The following is a 27,564-nucleotide window of genomic DNA, read 5'->3' on the forward strand; positions in this document are numbered from 1 at the left end:
AAACAAAAACCAGGAGACACTCCATGGAATGAGCTTAAATATTTTATTGGTTTAAGTATCAATTTAAACTTAAATGAGCATGAAGTGAACAATGGTTTAACCACACAGATATATAGACAGGAAAGATTCCTATCCAGCATATTCCCTGCTGTACTCCACTTCCTATGATTTCCTAGCTTGTGCTCCATATAACCCAGTGAAAGTGCAATGGCCGCCAAGTCTTCTCTGGCAGATTGAGCTGAGCCTCTTCATGTTTCTCAAACTATGGTCACTGAGGGGGAAACAGCAAAATGTAAATCCCAGCATCTTTTTCACCATTAAGGGATTTGTCTGCAGACGTTTCTGCAGATGCAGTGGTTTTCTCTCCCATGTATCGTTTCCTCTTTTCTTCCCTTAAATCCCACGTTTAGTCCAGGCTTCTCGCCGCTCATGTACGTAGCGTTTACAGTTGGCTTATCCTAAGAAAGGACTCAGTGAATTCCCTTTCCTAATAGGCTTACAGGCGCAGCATGTTAGACTCTGACCAATTCATAGGCTACAGTAGGAGTGATCACAATCATAATCCCTTCAGACAGGCAGCACAGCAGCACTGGGGAACAATGCTCTAATTTACACTAGATGCTTTCTCAACATGGGAAAGGCCAGCATGCGTTGTGTAAGAGAGGAACAAACTGATCTGTTTTACAAATTGTAAAAGTAACTGCCAAAGGAAACACGTAAGTGAATGAGGGCTCCAAAGTACACTGAACAAAAATATAAACGCAAAATGCAACAATTTCTAAGATTTTACTGAGTTACAGTTAATTTAAGGAAATCAGTCAATTTAAGTATTTCATTGGGCCCTAATCTATGGATTTCACATGAATGGGAATACAGATGTGTGTCTGTTGGTCACAGATACCTTAAAATAAAAGTTAGGGCCGTGGATCAGAAAACCAGTCAGTATCTGGAGTGACCACCATTTGCCTCATGCAGCATGACACATCTCCTTCTCATAGAGTTGATCAGGCTGTTGATTTTGGCCTGTGGAATGTTGTCCCACTCCTCTTCAATGGCTGTGCGAAGTTGCTGGATATTGGCAAGAACTGGAACACGCTGTCGTACACGCCTATTCAGAGAATCCCAAACATTCTCAATGGGTGACATGTCTGATAATTCTGCAGGCCATAACAGAACTGTGACATTTTTCGCTTCCTGGAATTGTGTACAGATCCTTCTGACATGGGGCCATGCATTATCATGCTGAAGTATGAACTGATGGTGGTGGATGAATGGCACGACAATGGGCCTCAGGATCTCGTCAGGTATCTCTGTGCATTCAAATTGCCATATATAAAATGCAACTGTGTTCATTGTCCGTAGCTTATGCCTGCCCATACCATAACTCCACCACTACCACAGGGCACTCTGTTCACAACATTGACATCAGCAAACCGGTCGCCCACACAACACCATACCAAATCAAATCAAATTTTATTTGTCACATACACATGGTTAGCAGATGTTAATGCGAGTGTAGCGAAATGCTTGTGCTTCTAGTTCCGACAATGCAGTAATAACCAACAAGTAATCTAGCTAACAATTCCAAAACTACTACCTTATAGACACAAGTGTAAGGGGATAAAGAATATGTACATAAAGATATATGAATGAGTGATGGTACAGAGCGGCATAGGCAAGATACAGTAGATGGCATTGAGTACAGTATATACATATGAGATGAGTATGTAAACAAAGTGGCATAGTTAAAGTCGCTAGTGGTACATGTATTCATAAAGATGCAGTAGATGATATAGAGTACAGTATGTACATATACATATGAGATGAATAATGTAGGGTATGTAAACATTATATTAGGTAGCATTGTTTAAAGTGGCTAGTGATATATTTTACATCATTTCCCATCAATTCCCATTATTAAAGTGGCTGGAGTTGAGTCAGTGTGTTGGCAGCAGCCACTCAATGTTAGTGGTGGCTGTTTAACAGTCTGATGGCCTTGAGATAGAAGCTGTTTTTCATCCATACACACTGTCTGCCATGTGCCCACTATAGTTGAAAACTGTTTCTCCAGTGTGCCTGTGGCTATCAAAGGTGAGCATTTTCCCAGTGAAGTCGGTTATGACGCCAAACTAGGTCAAGACCCTGGTGAAGACGACAAGGACGCAGATGAGCTTCCCTGAAACCGTTTCTGACAGTTTGTGCAGAAATTCTTAGTTTGTGCAAACCCACAGTTTCATCAGCTGTCCTGGTGGCTGGTCTCAGACGATCCTGCAGGTGAAGAAGTCGGAAGTGGAGGTCCTGGGGTGGTCTGCGGTTGTGAGAGAAATTAACATTAAAATATCTGGCAACAGCTCTGGTGGACATTCCTGCAGTCAGCATGCCAATTGCACACTCCCTCAAAATTGGAGACATCTGAGGCATCGTGTTGTGTGACAAACCTGCACATTTTAAAGTGGCCTTTTATTGTCCCCATCACAAGGTGCACATGTGTAATGATCATGCTATTTATTCATTTTCCTGATATGCCACACCTGTCAGGTGGGTGGATTATCTTGGTAAAGGAGATATGCTCACTAACAGGGATGTAAATGTAACCGATGTGAAATGGGCACTAATAGCGTTTCAATCGGTGACGTCACTCGCTTTGAGACCTTGAAGTAGCGGTTCCCCTTGCTCTGCAAGGGCCGTGGCTTTTGTGGAGCGATGGGTAACGATGCTTCGTGGGAGGCAGTTGTTGATGTGTGCAGAGAGTCCCTGGTTCAAGCCTGGGTATGGGCGAGGGGACGGACTAAAGTTGATACTATTACATTGATGCTGTTGACCCAGATCACTTGTTGCTGCGGAAAAAGAGGAGGTCAAAAGGGGGGTGAGTGTAACCGATGTGAAATGGCTAGCTAGTTAGCGGTGTCAATGTGTGCAGAGGGTTCCTGGTTCGAGCCCGGCGAGGGGACGGACTAAAGTTATACTATTACATAAGGAAATGTGTGCACAGCATTTGAGAGAAATAAGCTTTTTGTGCGTATGGAACATTTCTGGGAAATTTTATTTCAGCTGATGAAACATAGGACCAACACTTTACATGTTGCATTTATATTTTTGTTCAGTGAAAGCAGGTTCTTCCACACAGGTGTGGTTCCTGAGTTAATTAAGCAATTAAAACATCCCATAATGCTTAGGGTTATGTATAAAATGACCAGTTGCTCATAATTTTGGCTACCATGGCTAGAAGAGATCTCAGTGACTTTGAAAGAGGGGTCTTAAAGGAGCATGGGGGTTTTAAAGTGTGCATGTGCGTGTGTGTGTGTGTGTGTGTGTGTGTGTGTGTGTGTGTGTGTGTGTGTGTGTGTGTGTGTGTGTGTGTGTGTGTGTGTGTGTGTGTGTGTGTGTGTGTGTGTGTGTGTGTGTCAGTCACACCAATTGAACACTTATAGGAGATTCTGGAGCGATGCCTGAGACAGCGTTTCCACCATCAACAAATCACCAAATTATGGAATTTCTTCCCTCCAATAGACTTCCAGACACTTGTAGAATCTATGCCAAGGCACATTGAAGCTGGCAGCTTGTGGTAGCCCAACACCCTATTAAGACACTTTATGTTGGTGTTACTTTTATTTTGGCAGTTACTTGTTTGTGAGAAAATAAATTATTTGTGAATCTTACGATATGAGGCTCATATCTTACTTTGTTTATTGATCCTGAGGGTCTTTGGCAAATGTCCCCCCCCCCCCTCTCTCTCACCTGGCTGTATCTGCCTGTAAGAAAGTTGCAGATGCTGAACTCAAAGTGAGGGCTGACCTTTCTCCGACCCCAGCACCACATCAACTGTGTACCAATTGGACTGCGCGGCTGTCCACATGCAAGCCTGCCTAGTCAAACATACCAGCTGCGTCGCCAAAACAAGCTCTCACATTATTAGACTCTTCAAAATGAGAAGCACTCGCACCAGTGGACTGCTGGGAGTGCTGGGAGCATGGGCACAATTGTTTTGCTTAGCGAGACAGAAATCCCCAAAACTATTCAGCCCGATCAGGTTGTGATCTTCCACATGTTACCTCCACCTCCCCTCCCCTTACAGAACTGGACTGAAGGCTGTAATATATCAACAGTGATAATCAGGTTTCTGGGTCAGTCCCAAATAGCATTATTGAAATACAGCAAGAAAGCACTGAAGTCTCTATTCTGAGATTCATATTTGGGTTGCTCTACTAAGCTTACAGCACCTCTGGGAGATACAGTCTGTCTGCTTTCGCTAGCTACATTCATTTAATGTATTCTGATGACATGTTGGTATAGTCCGGACTGCCAGTTAATGAACAAACACAACAAACACATTCAGTATACGGACGAGGATGTACCTGTTGTGGCCCTAAAACCATCTGGGGTAATATTAATAATACAGCGTTCTCCTTTCCATGCTGGTCCCTTGCCGCTCCGCAGTTCCTGATGGAAATGAGGAGTGACTCAGGAACGGTCCGTGTGTCTCTTCCTGTCAATCACAGAAACATTAGCAGGCTGTGGGTCATACAGATGTGCAGGGGGAATGTCAGCTGTGGCAGAATACCACCCCCCCATGCCTTGATGCCACATACACGCAGCCTACCTCTGGAGAATGTTGAGGAGCAAGTCACAACACCCAGACCATACTGGATATTCAAAAGGCTGTGTGTGTTTCTGCATGTGTTTAAATAAGAGCATGTTGATACAATGTTGTAACTAGAGTCATTACAGTTGTATAGAGCAACCGTATGAAGTGTTACCCCTGCTTCTTTCCCATCTCCCACAAACCACCAACCATCTCTCTAGTAATGATACAGAACCAGTCCCTCAGAGACAGACAGAAATCTATAGCCTGGTTCTGCTACAGCGGAGGAGGTGCACTGTTAGTCTGGGTGTTGTGATTTCTTCTTACTCCCCTCCACCGGTGTGTTCTGTTCTGTTCTGCTCTGCTCTGTTCTGCTCTGTTCTGCTCTGTTCTGCTCTGCTCTGCTCTGTTCTGTTCTGTTCTGTTCTGCTCTGTTCTGTTCTGTTCTGCTCTGTTCTGTTCTGTTCTGTTCTGTTCTGTTCTGTTCTGTTCTGTTCTGTTCTGTTCTGCTCTGTTCTGTTCTGCTCTGTTCTGCTCTGTTCTGTTCTGCTCTGCTCTGCTCTGCTCTGTTCTGCTCTGTTCTGCTCTGTTCTGCTCTGCTCTGCTCTGCTCTGTTCTGTTCTGCTCTGCTCTGCTCTGCTCTGTTCTGCTCTGTTCTGCTCTGCTCTGTTCTGCTCTGCTCTGTTCTGTTCTGTTCTGTTCTGCTCTGTTCTGCTCTGCTCTGCTCTGTTCTGCTCTGCTCTGTTCTGCTCTGTTCTGTTCTGCTCTGTTCTGCTCTGTTCTGTTCTGCTCTGTTCTGTTCTGTTCTGTTCTGCTCTGTTCTGTTCTGCTCTGCTCTGTTCTGCTCTGCTCTGTTCTGTTCTGCTCTGTTCTGTTCTGTTCTGTTGCTCTGTTCTGTTCTGCTCTGTTCTGCTCTGTTCTGTTCTGCTCTGCTCTGTTCTGTTCTGCTCTGTTCTGCTCTGCTCTGTTCTGTTCTGTTCTGCTCTGTTCTGTTCTGTTCTGCTCTGTTCTGTTCTGTTCTGCTCTGCTCTGTTCTGTTCTGCTCTGTTCTGCTCTGTTCTGTTCTGTTCTGTTCTGCTCTGTTCTGTTCTGCTCTGCTCTGTTCTGTTCTGCTGTTCTGCTCTGTTCTGTTCTGCTCTGTTCTGTTCTGCTCTGTTCTGCTCTGCTCTGTTCTGTTCTGTTCTGTTCTGTTCTGCTCTGCTCTGTTCTGTTCTGCTCTGTTCTGTTCTGCTCTGCTCTGTTCTGCTCTGCTCTGTTCTGCTCTGCTCTGCTCTGTTCTGCTCTGTTCTGTTCTGCTCTGCTCTGCTCTGTTCTGTTCTGCTCTGCTCTGTTCTGTTCTGTTCTGTTCTGCTCTGCTCTGCTCTGTTCTGCTCTGCTCTGTTCTGCTCTGTTCTGCTCTGCTCTGTTCTGTTCTGTTCTGCTCTGCTCTGTTCTGCTCTGCTCTGCTCTGTTCTGTTCTGTTCTGCTCTGCGTACAGCCCCATCCTACCGTAGCACAGCTGGGGAACCTGGGAGGATAGCTATGCTATCTCTAGCGCCAGCAGGCACAGCCAAGCCAGGAGAGACAGACAGGGACAGTGGAGCTGACTTCAGACCACCTGCAGGAGCACAACACCCCCCTCCACCCCACCCCACCCGCCAGGGTGACATGATCGACAGGTGAAGCTTTTATAAATGTTCTCCATATAATGAAGCTCACCATTGTGTGAACAGTGCACCTGAGGTGATATAAATTCACTGTAATCTGGAATGCCAACGCGTTCTCTCAGAGTGACCAGCCCTCTGTGTCACTGTCTGTGGAACAAACACAGGACCGAACAATGACACCATTTCCCACTTAGGAGTAGCAGGTCCACCTGAATTATGCAGGTGAGGACCAATTTGCTACAGTCTCTCCTCTTCTTCTCAGACTGTGTGTGTATTTTGCACCAGGGCTACACAACCTGAGAATATACAGTTCCATTAGTATATGATGAGGATTTTGATGATCTGATTTGCTCATTTGTGTCTGTACCGTATGTGTGTGTATAAGAGTGCATCATACTGACAAATCTCCTGTGTGTCAGTGCATCAGGCCTATGATCTAATGGCTGGGCCAGCCCTGCATGGTGTGAGCACGGCTGGGGTGCATTGCCCCCTTCTAAGGCAGGACACCATGAATCATGTCACTGTGGATCTGTTGTAAAAAGAGGAGCCCTGTGCTGTACTCGAACAGACAGCCAGAACCTGCGCCAGCAGCACTAAATCACAGTGGTCATCACTTCTGTTTCATATGCGGAGCATGACAGACACAGATTTATGGAGGTGGCGCTGGCTGGTGTACTAAAGAGAGTAACAGGTGGGAGGGGCCAGGCAAGGCAGTCAACATGGCACACATGGTTGCACAACTAGAGAGTTTCTATGCCAGGGGTACCCACTGGGTAGGGGTTGAATTGCTACAATCCAGAGGGGTTATTGGTATATACTAAGCTTGTATTGATGTGTAGTAGCATTTTTCCTGACTGTGCACCCTGTCAAGTCTTTTTTCCCGATTGTGCTTTTTCTAACAGCTAGTTCTAATACTAGACTGTAATTGGCAGAGGATGCATCACTGTGAACATCAGTATCGTCAGCAAATATTGAGAATGCGGAGGTGTATGGATGTTTCTGTGTACATACACACCTCACAGCGTGTAATAATTCATAGCATCCCTTAATACATCCCACAGTACTTAAAAGTATTGTGTTGTGCATTTTTGATCTGAGGCAAGACCGTAGCCTTCCTGAAAAAAAACTACAAATATAAAGTCAAAGAGTGGCTTGGCTCCGTTGGTATTATCAGCACACTCCGAGTACAAGACTGCCATCTATCGTTGTCAGAGGGTACCTCAAGCCCTTCACGGCAAAAACACAGGTACTCGTACAAGATAAATCAATACAGGTTTTACTGTACAAGTGTAGTAAATGTGTTACTGAGGAACAGATACAGCATATTTTATTCTGTGAATGTTAGTAAGAGTGTGTGGGTCCTTTACTTGAGGTTCTGCAGTAAATGAGCAGTTCAACCTGCTGTATACATGTTGAGAAATAACTTACTGTTAGCTTAGAACGTTTTCTTCTCTCCAATTGTTTTCTTACCACCCACTGAGGAGAATACTGTGTTAAACATGGTACCATAGCAACCACCTGTTAGCAGTATGGGAAAAGTGTGTCCAGCACCACCAAACCCATCAACAGCTACCTACATGTATATGTACAGTATAATAAGCTGTCAGGATGATAAACCACTGAAGGAAGCGGATAACAGGGATTACTAAAGAGTATACATAGACCAGGGGCACATAACGAGCAGTTGGATTTATAGAATACAGTGGGTTTCACAGTATGCTTGGCCAATAGGAGAGCTGAACAAGGTGGTGGGCTACCAATCAAGGCATCATCAATGCCGTTTCTTGGCAGAACTCCATGTCATTATCTAGTTTGATTTGACAGGATGTCGACACACATTCCTCTCCAACACTGATGATTTCGAACAACCACTTGTTTTCAAGGTAAATATGCAGCAGAATGAACGTTGATGGACAACTGGATTATCATGGAATAATACATGGTCTATTGTGTCAGATGCTTGTTACTAAAGAGCATCACAAGTCAATGATGAATAATGAACAACAACAAATATTACTTCTATCGACAGTGATCACTTTCATCTTAGCCACATGGCCCAGAGGAGCAGGAAGGAAGTGCTGTCTGCCAGAGCGAGACTCTTTGGTAGAAAACTGAATATGGGCTCCCGCTGCTGGAACAGGAACTCTCACCATAGAGGAAGAAATCCACAATAATGAAGCACTAAGCCACTTCGCAGGGACCATTATGGGGAAAAGAAAGGGAGGAAAAAGGAAATGCGTCCCGGAGTAAAAAGATGAGCGATAAAAGGAAGACGGTGGTGTAATCCTAATTCCTAAAGGAGGATTAAATTGTGTGCTCGCTCTTCAATTGATGTAGTCCTCAAACGATAGGGTTAAGCAGGCCAACCTCTCCCCTCCTCTCCTCTCCGGTCTAATGGCATTACAGAGATGTGGAACTCCTTTATCCGGAGGTGTAATGTCATAAGGGAGAAGTCTTTAGCTGTATATAGGCTTGTCAGGGACCAGGCAATTCTTCTGTCTAATCAGATGGAGGAGGTGATAAAAACACTCTATGCTCTGAGCTGATTTCCCCTGGGGAGACTGGACTCGCAGGCGTATGCAGACACAGACTATCAGACCAGGCACACAGGCAGTCTATATGATACAGAGGAGGTGGATATTAATAACCATGACAAAAGTGGGTTGATAATCACAATAATGGCAATACTATAAGGGCAACAGCTTATGTGGGTCTGATTAGTCATCACATACTATACATAGTCAGCCTACACTTTCCAGATCTAAATGGTTCCTCAAGGAAACCCCCTGAAAATGGTATTCGAGCAACCCCTGTCTGAAGGTTCAAACCGGAAACTTTTTGTGAGGGAAAGGGTTCAATTTTGAACCTTTTTAATAATAATATTGTAGAGGTGGCAGCATATCAGATTGGTAGCGTTGCTTTCAGAGAGTTGTTTTTGGCCTTCCATTAGCATGCATTCCTGTTCATCATGTTAAGTTCGTACACTGCAAATGTAATTTACCTTGAATATTTATGCATATTGTATATTCTAATATAACATTAACATTGCTGATTACATATAGTAATAAAGTGGTAACTCTTCCAACACCTCTGTTAGCCTCAGTGAAGCTTTTCCTTGCACTGTACCCAATCATCTATGAAAACTTACTCGGTAGGTCGATGTCCGCATTGTGGTTTTACAGACGTGTTTAATTAATACGTTTTATAAACACTTCATTTGAATATTTATGAAATGCATATTGTTATATTTGGTAGCACTTATTTGTTTTCTCTCGACTCCAACCCCATTCAATCTGTGGAACGGATGTGGGTGGGGCTTAATCTACATAAGGGTGCTAATTTAAAAAACTCAGAAAAGCTCTGACGAAGGCCTTGCGTCTGATACACAAAGCTTATTAAAGAGCAGTGATACTATCAAGAGCAGTATGCGGGTTCCTTATTTTTTCTCAGCCTCTGTGAAGCTACAAATCTGTCACTGTTCAACCTTAACATGTAACGACAATACAACAGAACAGATTAACAGAAATGACAATTACTGGCCCCAAAAAATATATATCTTAAAGCTACTAAAGAAACGCCTCCACTCAAGGGTTCTTCAAGGAACCTGTTGCTACATTGAACCATTAAAGGTTTCTCCAAGAACCCCTCATACTAACCGAAGGTGCAAATATTAACTATTGACTAGCAACGGTTCTTTGAAGATCTCCAGGGTTCCTCGAGTCACCACTAATTCAAAACGTGTACACTAAAAGTTGTTGAGTGCCCAGGTTAATATGGGGAGATGAGTTTACAGCTAAACTAAGGTTTCAGAGAGGGGTGCCTCCTGTTGTCCTCCCAAAGAAGTGCTGGGTGTGTATGAGAGAGCTGGTGTGTGTGAGAGAGAAGCAGAGCCACTGAGTGTGATTTTAATGAGTGTGTGCTGTGCCACAGGGCCAAGGCCTGCTGTGTGTGCTGTAATGCCAAAGGGCAGTCAGGGGAGGCAAGGCAACCACCCACCACGAGGAGAGATAGAGGGGAGGGTGTGTTGGAGTGGGAAGAACTGAAAGTAAAGTAAAAAATAATAAGGAAAGTTCACTGCGTAGCATAGTGACAAATCAATGATGAGAGTTTTTATTGTCACACTCCTCTACAGCAGTGGTAACCAAACTGTAGCGAGGTGTCTGCAGGAGGTGACGCAGGGGTCTATGGGCTACATAAAGAAACGTTAGTTGACATGGGCTAGTTGATCTGGACTTTTATAACAAGTTATAAATAGCTCTCTAAGGTATGTAATGACTAACATGACAAGAGGAACTGAAGATGCACGACCCAATTTAGAAATAGCAACTTGTGATTCTACTATTACAACTTTCAAGAGTACGTTTAAAGCCGGACTTGTCACAACACAACTTATTGGCTCAAATGCATTAAGAAGGAAAATACCACATTCCAGGTGACTACCTCATGAAGCTGGTTGAGCGAATGCCAAGAGTGTGCAAAGCTGTCATCAAGGCAAAGGGTGGCTACTTTGAAGAATCACAAATATAAAATATATTTAGATTTGTTTAACACTTTTTTGGTTACTACGATTCCATATGTGTTATTTCATAGTTTTGATGTCTTCACTATTATTCTACAGTGTAGAAAATAGTCAAATAAAGAAAAACCCTTGAATGAGTAGGTGATTTAAAGGAACTCAGTCCGGCTTTAAACGTACTCTTGAAAGTTGTAATAGTAGGATGCACAAGGTGCCATTTTGAAGTTGGGTAGTGCATCATCAGTTCCTCTTTTCATGTCGGTCATTACATACCTTAGACAGATATTTATAACAGATCAGCCAGCCCATGTCAGCTAACGTTTCTTTATGTAGCCCATTGATATTGTTGTAATTTTTGTGTCACTCAAATATTCTTGTGGCACTCTAGCCTTGGTGATGAGAAACGGCCAATTCCAACCAGTGTATCAGCATTCTCCCCAACCACTGCATTTCTTCCTTAGCAATACCTGATCCAGGCTTGGCGAGAAGAGGCGGACTAACCAGGTCTTATTCAATTAGAATAGGACTGGTTCCGCTCTGCATTAACCACTGGGGCTAAGATGGGAGTGGATGGAATTAGTGGTGAAGCGGCTGTGAAGCTGGTAGCAGGGATTGTGTGGAGCTGTTATGTAGAGCAGGACATGCTGGAGCAGAATAGAGGCTGTCAGACAGAGGCACGCTCTAATTAAGGACCATTGTCAGAGTACTGCTCTCCTCATGAGCTGGCTTATGTAGGAGCCTGGGAGGAGGGAGAACCACTGTTTGGAGACTACTGAGAGAGATGTTAGTCTACACTGCAGCATGGGAGGGGAGAGTGGTTTGGTGGTAGAAACAGTTGGTGGTCCATGTTCAGTCCATAACATTTACCAGGCATGTGTAAAGTAATTGTCCTGTACTTTGAGCCTTACATACCGTATCTTCATGTGCCATTATTTCCCCCTTTTCTCTTCATGTGTGAGGACCTCTGCTGCATGAGATGCTAAAGGGGTTTTAAATGTAGGTAGGGAGGAGGTCAAGCCAGTGGTGTATGAAGAGTAATACAGTGTACAGTAGACCTGTGAAGACAAGCAGAGACTGCAGGAAATCCCATCCCCAGCTAACACCATTCCCTCACACTGACAAGTTGGCATGCAAGGGAATTCAATTAAATGCTTTCAGGACAATTTCCATATCACTATAATGTGTTTATCCCTGGAATAATGTATATACACAGAGTGTTTAAAACATTAGGAACACCTTCCTAATATTGAGTTGTTGGAAGCATGGACTCTAGAAGGTGTCGAAGGCATTCCACAGTGATGCTGGCATATTTTGACCTCCGATGCTTCCCACAGTTGTATCAAGTTGGGTGGATGTCTTTTGGGTGGTGGACCATTCTTGATACACACGGGAAACTATTGAGCGTGAAAAACCCAGCAGTGTTGCAGTTCTTGACACACTCAAATCGGTGCACCTGACACCTACTGCCATACCCCGTTCAAAGGCACTTAAATCTTCACACAATTCATGTTTCAATTGTCTCAAGGCTTAAAAGTCATTCTTTAACCTGTCTCCTCCCCTTTGTCTACACAGATTCAAGTGAATTTAACAAGTGACATCATTAAGGGATCATAACTTTCACCTGGTCTCTCTATGCCATGGAAAGAGCAGGTGTTCCTAATGTTTTGTACACTCAGTGTATAATAAGGATCCGCCCCCTGTTTTTCAATTTTCGGCGAATATGACATACCCAAATCTAACTGCCTGTAGCTCTGGCCCTGAAGCAAGGATATGCATATTCTAAATGAAATGAAATGAAACACTTTGATGTTTGTGGAAATGTGAAACGAATGTAGGAGAATATAACACAATAGATTTGGTAAAAGATCATACAAAGAAAAAAACAACCGTTCTTTTGTATTTTTTTTTTGTACCATTATCTTTGAAATGCAAGAGAAAGGCCATAATGTATTATTCCAGCCCAGCTGCAATTTTTGCCGCTAGATGGCAACAGTGTACGTGGAAAGGTTTAGACTGATCCAATGAACCATTGGATTTCTGTTCAAAATGTGGTATCAGGACTGCTCAAATGTGCCTAATTTGTTTATTAATAACTTATCATGTTCAAAATTGTGCACTCTCCTCAAACAATAGCATGGTATTCTTTCACTGTAATAGCTACTGTAAATTGGACATTGCAGTTAGATTAACAAGAATTTAAGCTTTCTTCCCATATCAGATATGTCTATGTCCTGGGAAATGTTCTTGTTACTTACAACCTCAGGCTAATTGCATTAGCCTACGTTAGCTCAACCATCCCGTGGACGGGACACTGATCCCGAAGAAGTTCTTAGTTATGAACAAGCCTGTTTACAAAAGTCACACTCTGTTAGTCCCAAGTGCAACAGCAAGAGACTATTCACGGACATTAAATGGAATGGATATGAAATGAATATGAATGGATATGAAATGAACGTGCTTCACAGTGTCGTACTGTGCTTCCTGAGATGCATCCGTGGGTGTTAAGCGTACGTGTTCACATTTAAAAGGAGGCTTTCAGCAGGCTGAATGGAACACATCTGCAGCGATAGCTCCTGTGGTAATTGGTTGAGACATGGGATCAACAGAAGACGCATTTGAATGCAGAGGATGTCATTTTCTAACCTGGTGCCTTAAAACTCATCTCTCAAGGCATTCAGGCAGCGGTTACCGTGGCAACTTCTACGTGACCGCATCACGTCATCTTTTATTTAGATTGCCCGCCAGCAGCTTCCTATAATGCTACATTTCTATGTGTTGAGACCAATTAGGTGGTCTCTCAGTACTGTAAAGCTGCTTTTTTTTGGAATTACTCTCTAGCTAAAAAACACTACTCTTAGAATTCCTTCAAATTTTTCTCAGGAAAATAGTTCCAAAGCAGCGTTCAAAGTCAGAATGTGTCACCTGAACATTCTTTGCATGATCAGCTGAGATTGAGACAGTAGAGGGAGTTCAAATGATACAACATCATATAGTATGCAGCAGCTGTTCTTCCTGTCTTTGTTGATTGAGAGGGTGTGTGCGCTTGTGTGAGCTGTGTTTCCATGCTCATGGGGGGTCATGAAATTGTTGCAACCCCTATGACTAGCTTCTTCAACCTCTCTTTCCTATCGTCTAAGATCCCCAAAGATTGGAAAGCTGCCGCGGTCATCCCCCTCTTCAAAGGGGGAGACACTCTAGACCCAAACTGCTACAGACCAATATCTATCCTACCCTGCCTTTCTAAGGTCTTCGAAATCCAAATTAACAAACGGATCACCGACCATTTCGAATCCCACCGTACCTTCTCCGCTAAGCAATCTGGTTTCCGAGCTGGTCATGGGTGCACCTCAGCCACGCTCAAGGTCCTAAACGACATCATAACTGCCATCGATAAGAGACAATACTGTGCAGCTGTATTCATCGACCTGGCCAAGGCTTTCGACTCTGTCAATCACCACATTCTTATCGGCAAACTCAACAGCCTTGGTTTCTCAAATGACTGCCTCACCTGGTTCACCAACTACTTCTCTGACAGTGTGTCAAATCGGAGGGCCTGTTGTCTGGCAGTCTCTATGGGGGTGCCACAGGGTTCAATCCTCGGATCGACTCTTTTCTTTGTATACATCAATGATGTCGCTCTTGCTGCTGGTGATTCTCTGATCCACCTCTACGCATACGACACCATTCTGTAGCCCTTCTTTGGACACTGTGTTCACTAACCTCCAGATGAGCTTCAATACCATACAACTCTCCTTCTGTGGCCTCCAACTGCTCTTAAATACAAGTAAAACTAAATGCATGCTTTTCAACCGATCGCTGTCCACAGCTCCACAGAGCCAAATTTCAGTCTCTCGATGTGCAAAACTGATAGAGACATACCCCAATGGTTTCATCTGACCAGAGCACCTTCCCACATGCATGCGTCTCCCAGGTATATTTCGACTTACAGCTGTAATCGCAGCAAAAGGTGGCGCTACAATTAACTTAAGGGGGCTGAATAATTTTGCACGCCCAATTTTTCAGTTTTCGATTTGTTAAAAAAGTTTGAAATATCCAATAAATGTCATTCCACTTCATGATTGTGTCCCACTTGTTGTTGATTCTTCACAAAAAAATACAGTTTTATATCTTTATGTTTGAAGCCTGAAATGTGGCAAAAGGTCGCAAAGTTCAAGGGGGCCGAATACTTTCGCAAGGCACTGTAGACTTTCTCTATTGTATTATTGACGGTATGTTTGTTTATTCCATGTGTAACTCTGTGTTGTTGTTTGTGTCACACTGCTTTGCTTTAACTTGGCCAGGTCGCAGTTGTAAATGAGAACTTGTTCTCAACTAGCCGACCTGGTTAAATAAAGGTGAATAAATACATTTGAAAAAATGAAGGATGGTGTTCCTTACTTACACCACTTGACATGCGATGACTCCTGCAGATTGAAAAAAGCAATAAAGCAGATATCTGACCGTCCGAACCTACACACTGCTGTAATTATTCTCCTATTTACACACAGAGCAGGCAGAAGAAGAGCTAATAAGTGAACTGGGGGGGATGTAGCCTGGTATTTGAGGATAAATGTCAGCTGGGTGTGTCTAGCCTCTGTGGACTCCTCCTCCCGGCAGCCCCAGTGATATGACTGGATAAGGCAGTGCTCCTCTAATAACACAGCCCGGAGCAGCCCACCGCCTCCCACATTGTTTGCCCAAAGGGTTATCATCCTCAAAATGTCAGGCACATGTGGGGGTGTCCAAGACAATAGTACTACTGTTGTCACAAGGTTATTATGGTGGCCTGTGAGTCCGCTTTACTCTGTCACTCCTCACAGCACTCTGATTGAGAACCTTATGAAAGGCAGCGCTCCTCATAAGAGACGCATGGCAGAAAGATTGAGGCTCCGTCGTCCTGTTCTGCGTCTGTTATACACCCATCCACCCCTTCATGTCAGGCTACAAATTCTGTCACCACGGCTTGACATGAAAACCACCCTGCTCTGAGATCAATCACAGCCTCCTCTCCTAGGAGTACAGACAGTATTCCTCTCAGAAGTATGACTTTTAGCAGTGCTTTAATGAATTGGACCAATAGGAAACACCACTTGATCTTTGTGATGACAGCCAAATGGGGATGGGTGCTTCTGTGGTTGAGGCACTTTCCAGTTGTTTAAACCACTGGTGAGGTGTAACACTGCTTCTTCTTGACCACGTCTCATCTCTGTCTTACCAAAATTAAACTGCCTTGATGTTTTCGCCTTTGAATAGAGAGGAGAGCGTCTCTGGTGGGCTGGATAACATGCTCTCAGGCAGCTCAAACACCTGTATGAGCTGGTCTTTCCAACAGACACCAGGGTTATCATCTACTACCCACCCTCACTCTCCTGTTGCCATGGCAACTCCAGAAACACATCTATCACAGGATGACATCACATTTTCTCTATGAATGACACGGCAAGAAACGGAATAAGAATAAATGTCAAGAAACAGAACAAGAATAAATATTAAGAAAGAGAACAATAATAAATGCCAAGAGAACGAGAATAAACATCAAGAAACAGAACGAGAATAAATGTCAAGAGAAAAGAGAATGAATGACCAAGAAGAAATGTGTTGCTTTCTACGTGCGTTCTGAGTTTTACAAAGAAACAGAAGAAAGTGGTTCAATATAGCCACTTACAAGTACTATACAGGCACAGCTATAGCCAAACCAAGAACCAGACAGACATCAGCATAGGGATATGGTTTAATTGATGAAATAATGGAATGGATATGATAGAAACCTGATAAATGGTCAGGAAGTCCTGAGTATACTGTTAAAAAATACAACTTAAAACCAGTCAGTCCTCTTTCAAATATCTATTTTACCCTGTAAAATGTACAGTAGCATCTACGTAGTGCAACTTCAAAATTAAGATAAAATGATTAAAACAATGTATAAAAGGCATTATGCTAACACCAAAGCAGCTCTTTGCCCCTAAATATGAATCAGCGAGACATTTGGAAGTGCCAGTCTTGTGCTGCAGTAAAACTGTTCATGGACATGAGTTTCATTCAGTCTTTCCACTGCTCTTCATCCATGGTTTACCAGCAGGTTCTGAAAACAAGGAGAGGACAATGTCAAATCACCAATACTTCAGATCAATACGCAGCCCAACACACACGTCTTCAAACTCACTTCAGCTCAATTGTTAACAAAATGTCTACCCAGCCCCTGACCTCCTTCTGTCTTGTAAGGCGAGCGCCATGATTTCCGCTCCTCTGTCAAACCTGTCCATTAGATAATAACGTCTGCCCCGCCCCCTGACCTTAGTGCTGTGACGCTAAGGTCAGAGGTGTGAATAGTATGTGTGACTGGGGGAGGAGTCTCTCTTCTAAATCAGCACCCACCAAAAGTCAGCCCGAATGATGTCTATGGTCAGGTCAGGTAATTGTAGTGATTCTCTCAGTGGGGCGGAACCACTGGCACTTTCATAGAGAGTACTCATAGATTACTGTTGGAGAAGACCTCTCCATCTCTGACAACAACAAAGAAGCATACTGTACAGCCACAGTTTGTCCATTCATTCAGAGAAAGAAGCAAAGATGGAAAGAAATTGGAAAAAAATCATTAGCTTGTCAGTGATGGCCTTAGTCTTTAAAAACGTTTCTAGAATGTACCCACTGGGCAAAAACAGGTTAAATGAAATCAATGTTGTTTCCAAACCATTTAAAATATAAATCTATGTGAATCCAATGACATGTTGACATTTTGGTTGATTTCACATTGAATTCACATTAGTTGACACCTCAACCAAATGTAAATCAAAACTAAACATTGAACAGAAGTCTGTGCCCAGTGGTTACTGTAGGCTCTGACAGCATCATAACTAGATTTGGTGCAGAAATTGGTTCCAGGTGATTCATAGAGCACTTCCTGCGTCCTCATGTATTCATTTGGCCGGAGCTCTGAAAGCATCCAGACACTCAACAGACCGACAGGGCCAAGCATGAAGAGCAAAGTGCTGCTGCAGAGGGGGCAGGAATAACAGCATGTTACAGAGGTTCATCTGGAACAACGCTCGGAACCATGACAGGCCAGGCAGGAACCAGGCAGGAACCAGGCAGGATGCAGAATGGGATATTGACCTGCAGCGTGAGGTTAGGACACACTGAGAAGCCTGCCGAGACACACAGCCAATCAGAGAGCAGCAGAATCAATACGCCTTACGTCATGACCAAGACCACAACACATCCAATCAGAGAACAGTGTGAGGGACGTGGCTGCTCGCCACAAACCAACGACTCCACCTGCAGAGAAATTGTGTGTGTGTGTGTGTCAGGGAGAGACTTGCAGAGCTTGCCAATTTAGTTCCCACAGTGTGAATACATGCTCTGCAAGTGCGCACTTGTTTCACTTTATCTGGGGGGGATATCTATTGACTAACTCGAACCCCAGTCAGAGTCAACACAATACTGTTAAACACACTTACAGACAAACAGACACACACCTTTAAAAATGTAATAGGTTCCCCTATAGCCCTCGTGGGGGCTATAGTAGTGTTTGAGCTGTTGTAGGGTCAGTCTTGATTAGCTAAGAGCTTTTCCTCAGCAGGAAGCTCTGACCACTGGGGTCAGACAGCAGCATGTTGACCGCTGACCTCTAAATAATCACCACAGTGATGAGAGGTCAACCCAGAAGAGAACACACAGTGGCAAGAAAAAGTATGTGAACCCTTTGGAGATTCCTGGATTTCTGCATAAATTGGTCATAAAATGTTATCTGATCTTCATCTAGGTCACAACAAGAGACAAACACAGTCTGCTTAAACTAATAACACACAATTATACGTTTTCATGTCTTTATTGAACACACCGTGTAAACATTCACAGTGCAGGGTGGGAAAAGTATGTGAACTCTTGGATTTAATAACTGGTTGACCCTCCTTTTGCAGCAATAACCTCAACCAAACGTTTTCTGTAGTTGCGGATCAGACCTGCACAACGGTCAGAACTCATTTTGGACCATTCCTCTTTACAAAGCTGTTTCAGTTCAGCAATATTCTTGGGATGTCCGGTGTGAACTGATCTCTTGAGGTCATGCCACAGCATCTCAATCGGGTTGAGGTCAGGACTCTGACTGGACCACTCCAGAAGGCATATTTTCTTCTGTTGAGGCCGTTCTGTTGTTGAGCTTCAATTGGCGGACAGATAGCCTAACATTCTCCTGCAAAATGTCTTGATAAACTTGGGAATTCATTTTTCTCTCTATGATAGCAAACTGTCCAGGCCTTGAGGCAGCAAAGCAGCCCAAAACCATGATGCTCCCTCAACCATAATTTACAGTTAGGATGAGGTTTTTATGTTGGTGTGCTGTGCCTTCTTTTCCTCCACACATAGTGTTGTGTTCCTTCAAAACAACTCTACTGTAGTTTCATCTGTGCACAGAATATTTTGCAAGTAGCGCTGTGGAACATCCAGGTGCACTTTTGCAAACTTCAGACGTGCAGGAATGTTTTTTTTTTTTGGACAGCAGTGGCTTCTTCCATGGTGTCCTATGAACACCATTCTCGTTTAGTGTTTTATGTATCGTAGACTCATCAACAGAGATGTTAGCATGTTCCAGAGATTTCTGTAAGTCTTTAGTTGTCACTCTAGGATTCTTCTTAACCTCATTGAGCATTCTGCGCTGTGCTCTTGCAGTCATCTTCGCAGGACGGCCACTCCTAGGGAGAGTAGGAACAGCGCTGAACTTTCTTAAGCACACTATGTTTGTCTATTGTTGTGACTTGGATCAAATTTGATTACCAATTGATGTAGGAATCCAGGTAATTCCAAAGGGTTCACATACTTTTTCTAGCCACTGTACATGCGAACTATGACCTCTGTGACTGTGTCTGGGAGTGATGTTAAATCAGTGTGATGCTGTTCTGTGTCCTAGAGTCAGAACCGAGTGATTTCCCCTTGGATAGGCCAGCTGCAAAGTCTAAATTGTCTATATTGCAAAAGTTTATGAAAACAAAAATGTGTTTTTTGGTCTTAATTTATGGTTAGGGTTAGGCATTAAGGTTAGCAGTATGGTTAAGGTTAGGGTTAAAGTTTGTATGACTATCTGATTTTAAACCTTTGTGGCTGTGCCAGCAAGTGACCACTCTGCAGAGCTGCCTCCAGAACACGATTCATGCCAAAAGGCTAACCTGCGTGTCCAGACAGAGACATCTAACCAGCTGAAGGTAGAGAGTGAAAAGGAGTGTCTGTACATTATTGATGATTAGACTCTTCTTTTCTTTCATCTTTATCAATTAAAAATAAATCATTATTTTGTAACTTCCAGAATTGATGGAAAGTGAATTTATGCTGTATGTCACCGATACACAGTCAGTTTAGAAAGCAGTCCATTTTTACAGCCAGGAACATATCTCAACCATCTGGTGACAACATTCCATCTGAGAGGAAAGGTATACTAGCCTGATTCCTCCATGGCAGGGGCAATGGCATTTACTTTCTGCTCAGATAGTTTTGGGGCATAAAGGAAAGGAACCGAGCACTCATCCTTTCTCCATGGCAAAGGCTTAGCTCAATTGGAAATTCATCTTATCTGATGACTGGCAGGCAATTGGAATTCCTGGGCGATAACCTCCACTCCGCCACAGAGACAGGCAGGCAAGGACATTTTTTCCCAGAGATGTGATGCAAGTGCCTGTTTTTCCACTAAGAGCTTTCCTGTGTGGAGAGATAGCTGCTCCTAGCCCCTGATGTATTATTGACTATTTTAGATGTATTATTTCTGATGATTGTATTGACGAGGAGAGAGATCAATTGCTTTGAAGTTGCACATGAAAGTGAGCACATCAACACAGCCTTGGGTGGGGAAGTCAGGATGCCACAAAAAACAACCAGCACGTTTATTTTACTAAAACATTTTAGAAAAGGGGAGAATTTATTTTAAGGTAACCCCCCCCAGACGGCCAGGCAGGCTGTACATTTATCTCAGCTGGCGGCCTTACACAGCCTTTCACCCACGGGGATAAAGCAGGGTCCAACCCCAGGCACAGGCGTTCTGTGAAATGCGCTGCAGAAAAGCCAAAGTGTGCCGATTGTTCAGCGTTTGAGGTGGCTTTCAACTCCACAATACGTGGGCCCTGGACCTGTGTTATGATCTGATCTATCACACAGAGACAGAGAGAGAGAGAAACAGAGAAAGAGAGAGGCTGGTGGCACAAGAGGAGAGGCTCTGTGGAAAGGTCAGCCAGCAACCCCTGGAGCCCATTGTGTCCATCCCTTCACTGATGGACGTTTGAAAGCTTTGTGTTGACGGTGCCGCCTGGGCCACAGCGCTAATGAAAGCCCAAAATGGCGGCTTTGGATTCATCTTGATGTGCTGTTCGATAGCACTCAGTGAAACAACAAAAGAGATGGAGGAGAGAAAAGGGAAAGAGAGAGAGAGAGGGGAAGGGGTAGAGCAAGACAATGTTTAACGCATCACTGTTAATGCTAGACCACTTTGCCGTGGTAGAAACTACTCCAGAGGTGAGATATAGCTTTATCAATCGTCAATGTATCCTGGAAGGCATTCGGAAAGTATTCAGAACCTTGACATTTGACATATTTTGTTACGTTACAGCCTTATTCAGAAATGGATTAAATTGTTTTTGTTCCACATTAATCTACACACAATAACAAAGCAAAACATTTTTTGTACTGTCCCTGAACAAGGCAGTTAACCCACTGTTCCCCGGAAGGCTGTTATTGTAAATAAGAATTTGTTCTTAACTGACTTGCCTAGTTAAATAAAGGTTAAAAATAAATAAAGTTAAAATAGTTTGTTGAAGCACCTTTGGCAGCGATTACAGCCTAGAGTTTTCTTGGGTATAACGCTACAAGCTTGGCACACCTGTTTTTGGGGAATTTCTCCCATTCTTCTCTGCAGAACCTCTTAGGCACTGTCAGGTTGGATGGGGATTGTCGCGGCACAACTATTTTCAGGTCTCTCCAGAGATGTTCGATCCGGTTTAAATCTGGGCACTGGCTGAGCAACTCAAGGATATTCAGACTTGTCCCGAAGCCACCTGCGTCGTCTTGGCTTCACCCCAGTCTGAGGTTCTGAGCACTCTGGAGCAGAATTTCATCAAAGATCTCACTATACTTTGCTCTGTTAATCTTTCCCTTGATCCTGACTAGTCTCCGAGTCCGTGCCGCTGAAAAACATCCCCATAGCATGATGCTGCCACAACAACGCTTCACCGTAGCGATGGTGCCAGGTTTCCTCCAGACGTGACACTTGGCATTCAGGCCAAAGAGTTCAATCTTGGTTTCATCAGACCAGAGAATCTTGTTTCTCATGGTCTGACAGTCCTTTAGGTGCCTCTTGGCAAACTCCAAGCGGGCTGTCATGTGCCTTTACCTGAGGAGTGGCTTCAGTCTAGTCAATCTACCATAATGGCATGATTGGTTGAATGCTGCAGAGATGGTTGTCCTTCTGGAAGGTTCTCCCATCTCCACAGAGGAATTCTGGAGCTCTGTCAGAGTGACCATAAGGTTCTTGTCACCTCCATGACCAAGGACCTTCTCCCCTGATTGCTTAGTTTGGCCGGGCAGCCAGCTTCAGGAAGAGTCTTGGTGGTTCCAAACTTCTTCCATTTAAGAATGATGGAGGCTGTGTTCCTGGGGACCTTCAATGCTGCAGACATTTTAGGTACCCCTCCCCAGATCTGTGTTTTGACACAATCCTGTCTTGGAGCTCTACGGATAATTCCTTCAACGTCATGGCTTGGTTTTTGCTCTGACATGCATTGTTAACTGTGGGACCTTATATAGACAGGTGTGTGCCTTTCCAAATCATGTCCAATCAATTGAATTTACCACAGGTGGACTCCAATCAAGTTGTAGAAACATCTCAAAGATGATCAATGCAAACAGGATGCACCTGAGCTCAATTTCGAATCTCATAGCAAAGGGTCTGAATACTTATGTAAATAAGGTATTTCCATCTTTTATTTTTAATACAATTGCAAATATTCATAAAAACTTGTTTTCACTTTGTCATTATGGGGTAGTGGTTAGAGCGTTGGGCCAGTAACCGAAAAGTTGCTGGATCGAATCTCCGAGCTGACAAGGTAAAAATCTGTCGTTCTAACCCCTGAACAAGGCAGTTAACCCACTGTTCCCCGATAGGCCGTCATTGTAAATAAGAATTTTTTCTTAACTGACTTGCCTAGTTAAATAAAGGTTAAATAAAATAAAGATTGAGGAGGAAAAAAATGTATTTAATCCATTTTGAACAAGTCTAACGTAACAAAATATGGAAAAAGGGAAGGGGTCTGAATACTTTCCAAATGCACTGTGTGTGCCAGCTTGACAGTACTAGAGGTTGGGAAGACCATACAGTATGTGAGACGAGGGGCTTTCTCTGGTCCTAACAAGGGGCAGGTGAGGTGAAGCTGAATAAATTAATGTGGGCTGAGAAAGCAAAAGAAACAAGAGTGAGAAATGAGAAAGACAGAGACTGAAAGAAGAGAGGGAGATAAAGAAACAAGAGTGAGAAATGAGAAAGACAGAGACTGAAAGAAGAGAGGGAGATAAAGAGTGAGAAATGAGAAAGACAGACTGAAAGAAGAGAGGGAGATAAAGAAACAGAGTGAGAAATGAGAAAGACAGACTGAAAGAAGAGGGAGATAAAGAAACAGAGTGAGAAATGAGAAAGACAGAGACTGAAAGAAGAGAGGGAGATAAAGAAACAAGAGTAAGAAATGAGAAAGACAGAGACTGAAAGAAGAGGGAGATAAAGAAACAAGAGTGAGAAATGAGAAAGACAGACTGAAAGAAGAGGGAGATAAAGAAACAGAGTGAGAAATGAGAAAGACAGACTGAAAGAAGAGGGAGATAAAGAAACAGAGTGAGAAATGAGAAAGACAGACTGAAAGAAGAGGGAGATAAAGAAACAGAGAACCAACACACCCTCTCTGTCACCTCTGTCACAATGCCGAGCAGAACATTTGGAATAATCCATAGCGACAAAACAGAGTGCAAAAATGAGTGCTTATAATTCCCATTATAGTAGTGCTACTGTAGTGCACAGCACAGCAAATTACAGTACAGAAAAACAAAAGACAGACTTTCATGAACGGCAGGGGAGACACTTTACATCAGTGGCTGGGTGAAGAGGTTAACATTGTGATTGTGATGGAGGCAGGTGTCATGACGCTAGCCCTTTCAGTGAGTTGGCTAGCAGAGATGTGAACAACCCCCCTCTCCTGTTAAGAGGGGGGGGACATTTTATAACTTAACCCCCACATCATAAATTCCGTAAAGAGACTCTCCCTGGCCATGGAGAGAGAGTATTTCACAGTAGAACAAAGGAACTCCTGCCAAATTCTACTACATTCCAGAATTTGAGAATTGAACCATATCCATATTTTGGTGTGTAAACGGTCAGTGGAGAAGCCAGCTACGACCCGGTCTGTTTTGTTTCATGTTTGTGACCTCATGAAAGACAATACAGTCACATTACCCTAACTCTGTTTATACAGGTTCCTCATTTATGAGGCTTGCATCTAATTATTGTATAATATGAATGAGTAAATATGAAACAACTTGTGAAATTATGTCATGTGATGTTAACCTTTTAAAATGAGAGAATTTGCCTTCATTGTAAAGTTTAACTGTCAGGAGCCAAGCCCCAAGTGAATAGGCATTGGTTGTAAATTATGAACCAACCCCATTTCTAAATTTCTATAAAAGCCCCCATGACCCAATGTCACCTAAATTCCAAATATGGGAGAACTTGTCCTCACATTTAAAAAGGGCTAATTCTAATTTCAACCATACAGGCCAGGAATCATGACAGCTTGCACTACACGTGAAATAGTATGAACTCTGAACTATTGATCACCCAAGAAGAAATGAGTCCTAGATTACAGCCTGAAGACAACAGACTGAAGCTGGAAAGGTAGCAAATCTAGTACGAGAACACTGACCGACGTGGACGAATCTCCAGAGTGAGATGAACCTGTCGGACCACGCATACCTCGGTGTAAGCTGAGGTGGTACAGGTTTGAGTACCAAAACTAGAAAACTATACTACGTGGAGCATTGGCTACATGGCTGGAAACGCTTAAACGCTGAGACTATCGATCCCTACAGAATAAGAGCAAAACTTAGATACTAATTACTAGTCTGCAGCTAGAAACTATGTAAACCTGGGATGTGAATACCGCCGACCACCAAAACATCTACTCTAAGAACCATGGACGCCTGACGTATCCATACAACAGACAGTATCAGGAGCCGCCACCACGAGTAGCCAGAGACTCTCTGATGAACTGACTGACGATTCCAACAGAGAAGACAACTACATAATGGCGTAAATGTATTGATTGCAATTATTCCCGAATGAGCGAGCGTTCATGTGCAAAGGATTAGCATTTCAATTAATATAATTATCCAGTGTGTAGTGATCCATTTTGTCTTTCCCGCTCTCTCAGTTCACACCCCCTTCCCTTTGTCCACCAAGCTGTCATATCAGTTTAGCCCACAAGGGAATATTCCCTATCATTGTTAGTAACCAATATCTACTGTTTGCTTGTTCATGCATTTCTGTGATTATTTAGTTAGTTAGTAAATACATGATTGAGCCAATTGGTGTATGGATGATTCATAGTTTAGGCTGGGTTCGTGTAGATAACCAACAATTTACGATGTTTGGAATGAGACTAACGTGAGGTAAAGAATAATTCATTCATTAAAGACAAATTGATCAGATATTAAAATATCTGAAGAGTTACAGTGCCTTGCGAAAGTATTCGGCCCCCTTGAACTTTGCGACCTTTTGCCACATTTCAGGCTTCAAACATAAAGATATAAAACTGTATTTTTTTGTGAAGAATCAACAACAAGTGGGACACAATCATGATGTGGAACGACATTTATTGGATATTTCAAACTTTTTTAACAAATCAAAAACTGAAAAATTGGGCGTGCAAAATTATTCAGCCCCCTTATTAAGTTAATACTTTGTAGCGCCACCTTTTGCTGCGATTACAGCTGTAAGTCGCTTGGGGTATGTCTCTATCAGTTTTGCACATCGAGAGACCGAAATGTTTTCCCATTCCTCCTTGCAAAACAGCTCGAGCTCAGTGAGGTTGGATGGAGAGCATTTGTGAACAGCAGTTTTCAGTTCTTTCCACAGATTCTCGATTGGATTCAGGTCTGGACTTTGACTTGGCCATTCTAACACCTGGATATGTTTATTTTTGAACCATTCCATTGTAGATTTTGCTTTATGTTTTGGATCATTGTCTTGTTGGAAGACAAATCTCCGTCCCAGTCTCAGGTCTTTTGCAGACTCCATCAGGTTTTCTTCCAGAATGGTCCTGTATTTGGCTCCATCCATCTTCCCATCAATTTTAACCATCTTCCCTGTCCCTGCTGAAGAAAAGCAGGCCCAAACCATGATGCTGCCACCACCATGTTTGACAGTGGGGATGGTGTGTTCAGGGTGATGAGCTGTGTTGCTTTTACGCTAAACATAACGTTTTGCATTGTTGCCAAAAAGTTCAATTTTGGTTTCATCTGACCAGAGCACCTTCTTCCACATGTTTGGTGTGTCTCCCAGGTGGCTTGTGGCAAACTTTAAACAACACTTTTTATGGATATCTTTAAGAAATGGCTTTCTTCTTGCCACTCTTCCATAAAGGCCAGATTTGTGCAATATACGACTGATTGTTGTCCTATGGACAGAGTCTCCCACGTCAGCTGTAGATCTCTGCAGTTCATCCCGAGTGATCATGGGCCTCTTGGCTGCATCTCTGATCAGTCTTCTCCTTGTATGAGCTGAAAGTTTAGAGGGACGGCCAGGTCTTGGTAGATTTGCAGTGGTCTGATTCTCCTTCCATTTCAATATTATCGCTTGCACAGTGCTCCTTGGGATGTTTAAAGCTTGGGAAATCTTTTTGTATCCAAATCCGGCTTTAAACTTCTTCACAACAGTATCTCGGACCTGCCTGGTGTGTTCCTTGTTCTTCATGACGCTCTCTGCGCTTTTAACGGACCTCTGAGACTATCACAGTGCAGGTGCATTTATACGGAGACTTGATTACACACAGGTGGATTGTATTTATCATCATTAGTCATTTAGGTCAACATTGGATCATTCAGAGATCCTCACTGAACTTCTGGAGAGAGTTTGCTGCACTGAAAGTAAAGGGGCTGAATAATTTTGCACGCCCAATTTTTCAGTTTTTGATTTGTTAAAAAAGTTTGAAATATCCAATAAATGTCATTCCACTTCATGATTGTGTCCCACTTGTTGATTCTTCTCAAAAAAATACAGTTTTATATCTTTATGTTTGAAGCCTGAAATGTGGCAAAAGGTCGCAAAGTTCAAGGGGGCCGAATACTTTCGCAAGGCACTGTACATTCTGAAAATTATAACTTTGTAATCTGAAGATTTTCCGTGGTGCCCCGACTTCCTAGTTAATTAAATTTACATGATTAGTTTAATCACGTAATAATAATTACAGAGAATTGATTTGATAAAATAACAGTCTTCACTTTTAATGATGTCAAAGACACGACACAGGTTATGAACCAAATGAAGAGGCCGGGTTTTAAGTTGGAAGACCTTAGTGACTTTTTTACTCCAAACAGGCAGAGATGCGCACAACGTCTTGTATTGTGATGGAGAAAACAAATCGATCCACTTGTACATTTACCTCTCTGTTTTCGTCTGTGGAAGAAAAACATGATTGTGACTTGCTCTAGAATACCATTATAACAGAAATGTTCCAGTATACCCTTTCCTTGAACAATAATTAGGCCCTGAAACCAAACTACCATTAAAAAACACACATTACATA

At 43.0% G+C, this 27,564-nt stretch overlaps 1 protein-coding gene across 2 annotated transcripts in view; it reads right to left on the minus strand.

Annotated features, from left to right (window-relative positions):
- Window positions 1–16,457: 16,457 nt before the first annotated feature.
- The window catches only part of chchd6a (coiled-coil-helix-coiled-coil-helix domain containing 6a), an 89,197-nt gene continuing 78,090 nt past the window's right edge, over window positions 16,458–27,564 (minus strand). For both annotated transcript variants that reach the window (XM_024375830.2, XM_024375831.2), the window contains one exon: window positions 16,458–16,826. In XM_024375830.2, the coding sequence (XP_024231598.1) occupies window positions 16,803–16,826 (24 nt within the window). In that variant the 3' untranslated portion in view covers window positions 16,458–16,802. The remainder of the gene's footprint in view (window positions 16,827–27,564) is intronic.

The sequence above is a fragment of the Oncorhynchus tshawytscha genome, linkage group LG16 (genome assembly GCF_018296145.1).
Source record: "Oncorhynchus tshawytscha isolate Ot180627B linkage group LG16, Otsh_v2.0, whole genome shotgun sequence".
NCBI lineage: Eukaryota > Metazoa > Chordata > Actinopteri > Salmoniformes > Salmonidae > Oncorhynchus > Oncorhynchus tshawytscha.